The sequence below is a fragment of the Paramisgurnus dabryanus genome, chromosome 18 (genome assembly GCF_030506205.2).
Source record: "Paramisgurnus dabryanus chromosome 18, PD_genome_1.1, whole genome shotgun sequence".
Classification (NCBI taxonomy): Eukaryota; Metazoa; Chordata; class Actinopteri; order Cypriniformes; family Cobitidae; genus Paramisgurnus; species Paramisgurnus dabryanus.
The window spans coordinates 17,364,906-17,378,084 of record NC_133354.1 but is presented as its reverse complement, the minus strand read 5'-3'; the positions used below and the strand labels follow the sequence as shown (position 1 = coordinate 17,378,084).

At 37.3% G+C, this 13,179-nt stretch overlaps 1 protein-coding gene across 5 annotated transcripts in view; it reads left to right on the top strand.

The window, feature by feature from the left end:
* gria1b (glutamate receptor, ionotropic, AMPA 1b) overlaps positions 1 to 13,179 on the top strand; it is a 55,067-nt gene that overhangs the window by 23,838 nt on the left and 18,050 nt on the right. For all 5 annotated transcript variants that reach the window (XR_010544105.2, XR_010544104.1, XM_065287034.2 and 2 more), the window contains exons 9-11: positions 140 to 250; positions 4,469 to 4,675; positions 8,427 to 8,893. Coding sequence is in view for 3 of the 5 variants with exons in the window: in XM_065287034.2 (XP_065143106.1) it covers positions 140 to 250; positions 4,469 to 4,675; positions 8,427 to 8,893 (785 nt within the window). In the remaining 2 variants the exon portion in view is untranslated. The remainder of the gene's footprint in view (positions 1 to 139; positions 251 to 4,468; positions 4,676 to 8,426; positions 8,894 to 13,179) is intronic.

The window sequence follows — 13,179 nt, the reverse complement described above, 5'->3', positions numbered from 1 at the left end:
GAAGCTTAAAGAGCCACGCATGCATTTCAAGTGATTACAGCTCCTCTTAAGCCATCAAAATGAATATTTAACATTCTAAAAATAGTGGCTGTGACAACCGTATGCACACTGCTGTGACATTGCTTCTGTCTGTCTTCAGGTGGGCTATTGGAATGAACATGAGAAATATGTGAGCACAGCAACTTACACCAACATGCTCAACGAGACGTATGGACTGCAAAACAGGACTTATATAGTCACCACCATTCTTGTAAGTTTATTAATATGTGTATCGATCAGTGTTGTGTGAACATCAGGAAGGTCTTTGAATCAATGACTTGCCATCAGTCATAGGAATCTGACATTTTGAAGCAAAAAAAACCCCTACCTTTTGAAGCTACCTCAGAGCAAATACATAAATGTCAAGATATATATTAAATATCATCAAAATGCCGAAATAGTGATAAAATAGTGATATCCCTATTGCAGCTATATTGCTCAGCCCTAGATGGTTTTGATTTTTATTTGTTTTTCTTTTGAAGCTTGACACAGAAGATATTTGGTGCATGTGCCCCTGCCCATGAAAAGAATGGTCAAAAAATGGTCCCTAGCTGTCACTGGGGCGGTTCCCTTTCAAAAGTCACCTTTGCACCTAAAGAGTTCATATTAGTACCTCAAGGAAGTATATTGGTACCAAAGAATTCATATTAGTTCCTCAAAGGTACATATTAGTACCTCAAAGAAGCATATTGGTACCAAAGAGTGTATGTTAGTGCCTCAAAGGTACACATTAGTGCCTCAAACGTACATATTAGTGTCTCAAAGGTACATATTAGTGCCTCAAATAAGCATATTGGTACCAAAGAGTTTATATTAGTACCTCAAAAGTACATAATTAGTTCCTAATAGGTACATATTAGTACCTCAAAGAAGCATTTTGGTACCAAAGAGTGTGTGTTAGTACCTCAAAGGTATACACATTGGTGCCTCAAAGGTACATATTAGTGCCTCAAAGATACATATTAGTGCCTCAAAGGTACATATAAGTGCCTCAAAGGAGCATATTGGTACCAAAGAGTTTATATTAGTACCTCAAAAGTACATAATTAGTTCCTAATAGGTACATATTAGTACCTCAAAGAAGCATTTTGGTACCAAAGAGTGTGTGTTAGTACCTCAAAGGTACACATTGGTGCCTCAAAGGTACATATTAGTGCCTCAAAGATACATATTAGTGCCTCAAAGGTACATATAAGTGCCTCAAAGGAGCATATTGGTACCAAAGAGTTTATATTAGTACCTCAAAAGTACATAATTAGTTCCTAATAGGTACATATTAGTACCTCAAAGAAGCATTTTGGTACCAAAGAGTGTGTGTTAGTACCTCAAAGGTACACATTGGTGCCTCAAAGGTACATATTAGTGCCTCAAAGATACATATTAGTGCCTCAAAGGTACATATAAGTGCCTCAAAGGAGCATATTGGTACCAAAGAGTTCATATTAGTACCTCAAAGAAGCATATTGTTACCAAAGAGTGTGTGTTAGTACCTCAAAGGTACATATTATTGCCTCAAAGGTATATATTAGTGCATCAAAGGAGCATATTGGTACCAAAGAGCTCATATTAGTACCTCAAAGGTACATATTAGAGCCTCAAAGGAGCATATTGGTACCAAAGAGTGCATATTAGTACTAGAGAGTGCATAGAACCTCAAATGTACATATTGGTACCAAAGAGTTCATATTAGTACCTCAAAGGTACATATAAGTGCCTCAAAGGAGCATATTGGTACCAAAGAGTTTATATTAGTACCTCAAAAGTACATAATTAGTTCCTAATAGGTACATATTAGTACCTCAAAGAAGCATTTTGGTACCAAAGAGTGTGTGTTAGTACCTCAAAGGTACACATTGGTGCCTCAAAGGTACATATTAGTGCCTCAAAGATACATATTAGTGCCTCAAAGGTACATATAAGTGCCTCAAAGGAGCATATTGGTACCAAAGAGTTCATATTAGTACCTCAAAGAAGCATATTGTTACCAAAGAGTGTGTGTTAGTACCTCAAAGGTACATATTATTGCCTCAAAGGTATATATTAGTGCATCAAAGGAGCATATTGGTACCAAAGAGCTCATATTAGTACCTCAAAGGTACATATTAGAGCCTCAAAGGAGCATATTGGTACCAAAGAGTGCATATTAGTACTAGAGAGTGCATAGAACCTCAAATGTACATATTGGTACCAAAGAGTTCATATTAGTACCTCAAAGGTACATATAAGTGCCTCAAAGGAGCATATTGGTACCAAAGAGTTTATATTAGTACCTCAAAAGTACATAATTAGTTCCTAATAGGTACATATCAGTACCTCAAAGAAGCATTTTGGTACCAAAGAGTGTGTGTTAGTACCTCAAAGGTACACATTGGTGCCTCAAAGGTACATATTAGTGCCTCAAAGATACATATTAGTGCCTCAAAGGTACATATAAGTGCCTCAAAGGAGCATATTGGTACCAAAGAGTTCATATTAGTACCTCAAAGAAGCATATTGTTACCAAAGAGTGTGTGTTAGTACCTCAAAGGTACATATTATTGCCTCAAAGGTATATATTAGTGCATCAAAGGAGCATATTGGTACCAAAGAGCTCATATTAGTACCTCAAAGGTACATATTAGAGCCTCAAAGGAGCATATTGGTACCAAAGAGTGCATATTAGTACTAGAGAGTGCATAGAACCTCAAATGTACATATTGGTACCAAAGAGTTCATATTAGTACCTCAAAGGTACATATTAATTCCTCAAAGAAGCTTATTGGTACCACAAAGTGCATATTGGTACCAGAGAGTGCATAGAACCTCAAATGTACATATTTGTACCAAAAACTCCATATTAGTATCTCAAAAAAACATTAGTAGCCTAATTCCAGGTACATATTGGTATCAAAAAAAGCATATTAGTACTTCAAATGAGCATATTAGTACCTCAAAGTTACATATTGGTTCCAAAGAGTATATATTAGTACCCTTAAAGGTAAATGTTAGTAACTCAAAGGAGCATATTGGTACCAAAGATTCCATAGTACCTCAAAGGTACTGGTACCAAAGAGTGCATATAAGAACCTCAAAGGTACTGTACATATTGGTACCAAAGACTCCATATTAGTACCCTCAAAGGTAAATATTGGTACCAAAGACTCAAACTTAGTACCTCAAATATGCATAGTGTCTCAAAGGAGCAAATGGGTACCAAAAACTCCATATTAGTACCGCAAATATGCATATTAGTGCGTCAAAGGAGCATATTGGTACCAAAAACTCCATATAAGTGCCTCAAAAGTACATATTGATACCTAGTTGTTTGCAAATCTGTATGTAAATGGAGCATATTAGGACCTTTTCAAAGGGTACTGCCCCAGTTAACTGTTTTGATATTTTTTCTAAAATTGTATATTTCTTTTAAGATTTCTGTTTTACTTTCTTTAATTTTTTTCTGTTCTGCTGTTCTTGTGAAGTATTAATTCATCAGTATAGTCATCAGTGTCAACAAGATGAAATGGTGTGCATGTTTTGTGCATTCTGTGTGTGTGTGTGTACATTGGACTAATGATTGATAAAACAGCTGCTAATGATCCTAAGAATCCATGACATTAAGGGTTTATCTAGGACACAGAGCTGCTCAATATGAGGTCCAGTGCATATTGCTGTGCTCGGCATACTGTAGCATTATGCAGCCACATACTTACCAGAGCATACAAACAAAGTTTGTTTTTATGATACAGCTGTAAGAACATTACTGTAACCATGCACATGATAATATTTTTGTATAAGGAATATCACTTGTTTTATAAAGGGGAAATATATATTTTGTTTAAGTAATGCAAATTCTAAAACCAAATTGTCACAACAAGATCTATCTTTCTATTTAAAAAAAAGAAACTTGTTCTCCGTTCTGTGGTGAATCACCATCCTCTCAGGAAGGTGATAGGTAGTGTGGATGTTTCTGAACCCTGCTGTCTTCACTGTTCCCCTCATTACGAGCACAGTTTGTGGTCTCACTTGAAGTTTTGAGTGGTTATTAATCTTATTTCATTGAAACTCAAAAAACCCTGAAGGATTCTGCTTTGACTGTAATACAGCGCCTGTAACACAACGGGAGCACTGTAATACAATGCCTTCTCTGCGTTCTTTGTAGTACAGTATATTTTTTATGTGAGCACACCCCATCTTTGTTTTTCAGGGATTTCTCTGCATTCTTTATGATTGAGTTGAGGCGTAATGCTTTTATAATTTATGAGCTGAAAAAACGCTGGAATGCATTTGATGTAGCTGATGCAAGGTTTTCTTTCAAGCCTCTTCATAACAACCACCCTGTATCACTCAGTTCCCAGTCTCTACCAAACAACTATTGCACCAAAAAGGGCAAAACTGGTCTCAGGTCAGTGAAAGAGAGTCTACACTAAATTACACTGTTTCTCACTCTTAGGAATCTCCATATGTGATGCTGAAGAAGAATCATGAACAGCTAATTGGGAACGACAAGTATGAAGGTTACTGTGTGGAGCTGGCAGCAGAGATCGCCAAACATGTGGGCTATTCCTACAGGCTAGAGCTCGTAGGGGATGGAAAGTACGGAGCGAGAGACTCGGAGACGAAGATGTGGAATGGAATGGTTGGAGAACTAGTGTATGGTGTAAGTAGATATGGTTATGCTTTGTGTCATGTGATAGCATCGTTATTCCTTTGAGGGAGATTCAGTTCACATCTGCAGCCTACATTCACAGCTTTTCTCCATTCCTAACAGCGACACAAACCATCCTACCTAATGTAAAGTGCATGCTGTGAATAATATGAAGAGCGCTGATACAAAACCCATAAGTGCATCTGACATGTTTTCTTGTAAATAAAAAATAATAAAAAATAACAATTTCAATACAAGTGAAAAACAACACAATTATTTAACATTAATCTTAAACTGGGGATCTTCTTCCTCCGCTTAGTTTTTCAGTTTGCAAAGTCCGTCATCTAAATAGGGATTAAACATAGCGCCAGCGCATCTGGCTTTTAAAGGGGATGAGAGCTGAGACTCTCATTGGTTTATTGCACGTTACACCCAAAATACTCCCATTACTCATTAAAAAAATAGGACCAACCCTTTTCGACCATGCGCTTGGCGCACAAACCATTTTTCCCGTCCTTAAATTAGCAAAAGTGGATTAGGACACGCCCATTTAGACGTTGCGCTGTGCGCATTAGACAATGCGCTTAGATCATAAAAATAGGGCCCTTTATTTTTTATTTTTGTGTTATTTCACACCGATAACTGTACAAAATGACCTACAGGATCTGACGGATCACTGGGATTTTTCCGGTAATGTTAAATGTGGGCTTTATAAGTTAATTAATACATTTTATTAGCTAAGATAACATGCCTTACGTTAGTTAAAACCAGAGGCGGACACTACTTAAGTACTTTTACTTTCTACATAAAAGTATTTGTATTTTATCAGTGTTTTTCTTTGAAAAACATGCATTCCAAACCATATTATCATAATTTTTACTCCACTACATTTCATAATTTCAAGTTTTTGGTTTATATTTAATATTTAAGTACATTAAACATCTAGTATTTTTTACTTTTACTTAAATTTTTATGTAATTAGGTATTAAATCAATTTTAATATGTAATATAAAGGAATTCACAGTATGATTCTATGCTTTAGAGTTTTGTGAAATTTTTTTAGTTAAGTAAATTTTTCCCAAGACAAACATTTCGATAAAGCACAGATGCTTGTAAAATGTAACTAAAATACTTAAGTTGTGTCCACCTCTGGTTAAAACAGACTGCATGAAATAAAGATCGTTAATTTTGCTGTCCAACACATTGTGATAGGCTAGTTGTTAATTTTAAATCATTTAAAAAATAGCCATACTGTTTTTAATATAAAGTGTATTATTATGTGTCTTTAAATTTAAGTCATTAGTTGTATTTGTAACTTACCTTGTTTTAGCAAGCCAGTAAATTGAGACATTCAAGGGACGTTGCTGAATTGGCCATGTGACATATGAGCGTTTGACGATTCCTTCTGCGCATGCCCTGGCTCCAAACTGATGTTTTCGCGTAACATGTCAGAGCCCATCGTCATACATTTTACGTTCAGTTCATTAGAATGGAAGGAAGTGGCGTCACATCGTCCATCTTTTTTACAGTCTATGGTTCAAGCCTCTGTACAAAAGGTTATCACCTATCAAAAATGTTCCCACTGCCAGAACATGTCAGAACAGTGTCTTACTTTTAGTTTTTTTCAGCAAAACAATCACTCTCATTGAACAAACACATTTACACTGAAATAAATGTGAGGATAGATTTTGCAGGCAGGCAATTCTTATTTAGAGCACTTTTATCCTTGGGCTACACTTTAGAATAAAGGTGCTATGGAAGATTCTTCACAACGATGCCACAGAAGAAATTTTTTTTAAAGGCTCATAAAAGAACAATTTCCTTCTTACCCTTTTAGTGTGGTTTCATATTAGGTTTGATTGCTTGGTCCGAACCAGAGTTCGATTGCTCCCGCTCCCTCTTCGCCTGCTGGTCTCTGTTCACATTATAACATTTTGTTCTGAACCACAGTACACTTGCGTCATCAAGCTACAGCCATTTACTGATGTTGCTAGGCAGCAGCTTTTAAAGCTCCAATAACACGCTGCTTCTGCATATCTGATGTTAATCTTGAGTACCTATAGGTTAGTACTACATCCTTCATATCTCCGAGGAGTCTTGAGTTTTATCAGATTTATAAAAGACAGATCTATCCTAGCGATTCTTTCCGATAACGTACGAAAAAATTCGGAAGGAGGAGTCACGGGATACGGGAGGAGCGAGTCACAAGTCATGCAACACTGTATACAAAACAACTTATGATTCAGTACATGTTCATGTTGTTTATATTATATGCACTTGCGCACTGATTGTCTTACTTACCGCATGCAACCCAGTTGGGACTTTTTAACGAAATCCAGCGGTAAACAAACACACACGCAAAACTCTGCTGCTACCCTGGATAAACAAACTATATCCATTGTTTCCATAAGGCTGGTTTTAATCACCTTACATCCAAAAACACACTTCTTCTTTCATGCCATTATAGTGATGCTTGTGACTTTTACCGTCCTTGGTTTTCTCTCCCACCAAATGACGTGTCGGTGTGGTTTTTAGGGGGAAGACATGTCAGCTAGACCCATCTTCGAAAAAACTTTTCGAAACTTACTAACCCTGGCAAAGTGCCTTCGGCACAGAAATACTCCAACTGCTTTTTTGACACTTTGCCTATGTTAAGCAGGAGGAAACCAACTCTTAAACTATGTTAATAAGTCAAAATGCATTAAATACCATTGAACCCCCCCCTTTAAGGAGAAAGCGCCAAAATGGACAGAGCTGTTCGCATCCTCATTGTTCTTTATTTGATCCTTTGGTTTTGTTATCAAAGAATAAATACAGAAACCCACTTTTATCTGTCTGCTGCAAAAGTACTAAAATTGTACAAAAGAAAGATGATTGCCGAGGCAAGCAGAAAATGAACAGAAATTATGTTTACAGCGCGTCACTCTCGCGCCAAGATATCCGCAAGCGCTTGTCATCAGTGTTAATGAGCACAAACAAGCCCACAAGCGTCATTAATAGTGGTTCACTTCCGCAATTTAATTTGATTGTGTTCATATCAGCAGCGAACCGTACGGCAGTCCACACAAACCATACCCCAGACCACCCTTTCAGGGAAGCAGTGTTTATATCATCCAAACGAACCGAACTCTGACGTGAAATGGACCCGGATGCACATCAGAAGTGCTAATGTAAACCCCCTTTTAGCCTAAAGAACCTTTAATCACGATAAAGATTCTTTTGTGAAACAGTTCTTTAGATGTTAAGGGTTCTTTATGGAACCATACAGCCTATACTGGTTCTTATATGGCATGTGAAGCACCTTTATTTTTAATAGTATGAATATGATCATCTCATCTCTACATTTAATATTTCTCCACTCTTTGAAGAAAATACAACATTATTATGGCTACAAGCATTGAAACCGTGTGTGAGATTCTCTGGAGGATACTGACTTTACTATATTATGATTCATAATACTTGGAGTTATTTATACGTTTAGCTGCTTCTACACTCTTAAAAAAGGGAACAAAAGTTTTCACAAGGATTGTACCTTCTTGTACTTAAGAAGGTCCTAATATTTACATTTTACATTTACTTTTGTACCTTCTTGTATCTTTTATTTGACAGTGTACAATTGATGGATAAATATTTTTACTTGATTTGTAATTCAAGTGTATTCTTTGTGGATCTTGTAAAGCTAAACGTTTAGATTTTTTTTGTAATACCTACATACAAAAACAATATGTTTTTTGGTTAATGCTGTAATCCTGTTGTCTTACAGAAAGCAGATGTGGCTGTTGCACCCCTCACCATTACTTTGGTCAGAGAGGAGGTCATCGACTTCTCCAAGCCCTTCATGAGTCTTGGCATATCCATCATGATCAAAAAGCCCACCAAGTCCAAACCAGGTGTCTTCTCTTTTCTGGATCCACTGGCCTATGAGATCTGGATGTGCATCGTATTTGCGTATATCGGTGTGAGTGTGGTACTATTCCTTGTGAGCCGCTTCAGTCCATATGAGTGGCATACAGATGATGAAGACGACGGCACGGAACAGCAAAACCAGAATCAAAACCAACCACCGTCACCAGAAGCCAACCAGTCACCGAATCAACACGGTCAGAATCAGAATCAGCGAGATGACAAGCAAGAAAAACAACCGGAGCACAATAATGAGTTTGGGATCTTCAACAGCCTGTGGTTTTCTCTGGGAGCCTTTATGCAGCAAGGATGCGATATATCACCAAGGTAGGTGGCAAATCGATATAATCATATTTTTTTCTCATCTTTCACTGCTGCTTGTTGAGTCATTACACTTCACACTTTCACAAAAAACGTCTGTAAAATAGAAAATGAGGTATACAATCTTAATTTCAGTGTGCATGGTATCTAAAATACATATTATGTTGGACATATGAGGCATCACACACATGACAGTAGAAGCAGGAAGATGCTGTTAAAGTGTTTTCTAAGTGTCTAGATCCAGTTTCCAGGGAATGCATTAAGATGATAAACAGATTCTTGCTGATTTAAACTAGTCTACTCTTTAAAGTAGGGTAGCAATGGAGTATTTAGAAGACTTGAGGTTCTTGAATGCATAGGATAAGCAGAAGTTTAAGTGCCATGCATACAGGTCTTAAAGGGCTTTAAATTATCCAAAATTTGAATGTTGTAGAAACTTGAAGTTGGCAAACACTGGCAGCTCAGACTCTGTAGGTGAGAAATATAAAGAGAACATGGACCAAAATATACAATGCAGTTTTACATATTCTAAATAAATAAATATGCAGTGGAGTTCAGACAGAAAATTAAAGAAAAACAATGTCTCAAGGTCTTTGATTTGCAGATCAAATCCGTATCACATCGCAGGAAGAGTCCTGTGGCTCAACATGCCCTGACCTTTCTACTCCAAGCACCTTATTTGATGCTTTAGTGCTTCTTTGAGCGAACTGACATTTGTTCACACAATTTTTTCATTACCATTAGTCATAGGGGGAAGTGTAAGCACAGGTTAGGCCAGCGTTGACACCTCTGATAGGGTCTTCTGGCCTCATTATGTGCAGATAGGACCTAAGCCTCTGGCTGTACTGGCTCCTCAGCAAGTGTTTGACATTTTGGTTGGACATGTATATCCTTGGCTTGAGGGGAACATGCTCAAATTAGGTTAGGCTGCCAGGGAGCGTTCCATGACAGATGTGATTGTCTCCACTCTCAGCGTTTCTAGCTGAGGAAAACTTTAATCACATCTTCCTTTGAGCTAAAGCAGCAGTGCTGAAGTTCTGGGCGGGCAGAAGGCCGTAACAAAACATTGCTACATTACTTTCAAAAGCAATTTTCTTGAGAGAAAATGTTGTTTCAAAGCAATTTATCTTTAATCATGTAAAGGCATTATATCATATTTCTACCATATATAAAGTTTTGTGTACACTCTCAGAGAAAGCAGTACCCTTTCAAAGAGTACACCTTTGTTCCTAAAGAGTGCATATTAGTTCCTCAAAGGTATGAGATGCATAAGATGCTTCTGTAATTGATGAATCTTTGGTCGCATTTACATGTTTTTCATGCATTTAAATATATGATATGATCTACTCTATACTGATAAATCTGGTATATACCAGCTAATAAATGTGCTCGAACTGATTTTGCCAAGTGAGAGATGTCCTCAGGGCAACATTTGTAGTCTTAATTTTAGTGGTCAGTCTGCATTTGAAAGTCAATCTGCATCTAATCTAGCTAAATCGAGTAAAATTACTCAAATTAACTCTTTCCCCGCCAGCATTTTTTAAAAAAGTTGCCAGCCAGCACCAGCATTTTTCATGATTTTCACAAAAGTTTAATGCCTTCCAGAAAATGTTCTTCTTTAAATATATAAACAAACAATATATCAGATGAAAGAACAGACCCTCTGCTTTCAAACAAAAAAAAACGTTTCATCCTACCTTCATTAGTTCTCTTGTAATCACCTCTCAAATATGGGTAGGTTTCTTCAAAAACACCCAATTTTGAGCAAAAAGCAGAGATAATTCAATTTTTGCAAAGGACTTTTGATAGAGATCAGATGCAGAGCGATCTTTAAAACATACACGGAGTTCTTTATGACGTGTACTGATCAAAGAGCCAGCGGCTTCACTTTTTAAGGTGTATGAGGCAGACCCGGTCAAGATGTGTAATGCACCATTCAAAATCAGACGCTGGCAAATGAAAACAACTAAAAAAAAAATCAAATACAGGCAACAAATTGAAATTGGTTGTCAAGTTTGCTGTGTAAGTCCAGCCATTGTGTTAGCAATGCACAAGTCATAGGTTCGATCCTACTGAGCACCTATATAAAAAAAGAATGTATAGCTTGAATGCACCGTAAGTTGCTTTGAAATGTAAATGTAAAAGTAAAGACACCATCCAAAACACAACATATGATGGTGACCAAAAGTGCTGCTCTTCACAGCATGAGACTTCATGTGTTGTTGGTAAACTGTTTTTGGATAGAAAGTTGTATTTGTAATACTTTGAATCTCTTAACACTCTTATACATAAGGGTGCTTGTGTCCCATGCTTTCAGACCTGAAAGGTTATTTGTCAAACATATTAGAGACCACCATTATATAAAAGGTTATTTGGCATGAGTGCTTTAGTAATGAGGAGTGTGTGGGGCAGAGAAATGACACCAGGCTGCTTACAGTATTTATCTCTGACAGGAAACTTGTTTGTCCTCGACAAATGTCAGAGCTGCCACTCAGAGCTCGCATTGATATTCATCATAACTCATCTGTGCCAGCATTTCAAACAGAACCCTTGCTCCATGTTAGCCGTTCAGATTCTCTGATTAGTTTCTAATTAATGGATTTCGGTAATTTCTTATAAAGGTGCCAGATACAAAACCTTTTTAATGTCCCTCAATGCTGACATCGATAGAAAAGCTACTGTAAGCACGCAGGCAATCAAAGCAATTAACTCCGTTTGAGCGCTGCAGTAATCTGAAGTCATGAGGAGATGGCACAGATCATTAGCTTGCCTCAAGCTGGTCGCAAAAAAAACACGAGAGAATTACTGAAGCATGGCGGTCTGACATGACTCTGATGATAAAGTATATAAATGAATAAATCAACCTACAGCTGCTCTCGTTTTACATGATCATCCAGGAGTGGGAAGTGAACATTGTTTACTACCTCTATCGTTTACTATCTCTCTCACGTCCACTAGCATCACACCGTCTCAGAGCACACTGGAGTGCTGCAGCAGAGAGGCTTGGTAAACACTGTGTGTGTTTATGTGAGCAGTCACTTGAGATTCTGCCCAAAAAACACCTGATGGTAGAGAAATCATCTGTAAATAAGTCAAATAATTCTTTATTTACTCATTCATGCATTTGTTGAAGTTTGAGTTATTTCTTAAAGCATTGTTTGCATGATTTATGTTGTTAGTATACTTGTTTTTGACCAGAAAACAGATAACAGGAAAGGAAAAGTGTTTGAAATTATTGTAATATTTACATTAGGGACACTCCACTTTTTAAAAAAATAGGCTCATTTTCCAGCTCCCCTAGAGTTAAACATTTGATTTTTACCATTTTTGGAATCCATTCAGCTGATCTCCGGGTCTGGCGGTACCACTTTTAGCATAGCTTAGCACAATCCATTGAACCTGATTATACCATTAGCATTGCGCTAAAAAATAACCAACAAGATTCGATATTTTCCTATTTAAAACTTGACTCTTCTGGAGTTACATTGTGTATTAAGACCAGAGATGGGACCAAGTCACACATGTGCAAGTCTCAAGTAAGTCTCAAGTCTGAACCTTCAAGTCTCAAGTAAGTCCCAAGTATTTTTTTTCTTGGGCAAGTCAAGTCAAGTCGAGTCACAGGCTATGTCAAGTCAAGTCAAGTCAAGTTCTGTAGTAGGTCAAGTCAAGTCCAAGTCAAGTCACCTTATTATTGTAATTTTACCTGCAGAATCTGATCTTAATAAAGTGACAAGATATACAGTAAGTAACTATCAGTAAATTACAATAATTTGGATTTGCAATGTAAATACTCATGTTCAGTAAAATACATCTTGGAATCAAACAAAATTGTAACTTCATAAATTATTTAACAAATAAAACAAATAACAGCTTAACATCCAACAGACCCCTCTCTGAACACCTCCCTCTCTCTCAAACACAGTTCACGTACAACATTAAACTTTGTTACATTTCTCCCCTCTCTCTCTCTCTCTCTCTCTCTCTCTCTCTCTCTCTCTCTCTCTCTCTCTCTCTCTCTCTCTCTCTCTCTCTCTCTCTCTCTCTCTCTCTCTCTCTCTCTCTCTCTCTCTCTCTCTCTCTCTCTCTCTCTCTCTCTCTCTCTCTCTCTCTCTCTCAAACATGTGCCCAGAAAAAAAGAGCGCGTCGCATCTCTTCCGTTCGCGCTTAAATTTGAAATAACGAACTTGAGCGTGCAAAAGACGCGACATGTGAACCGCCCCTAACATTGTAGAATCAAGTAATTTTTCTCTGTGTGTGTGTTCAGGTGGCAAACTTGAAAAAGAAGTATTCAA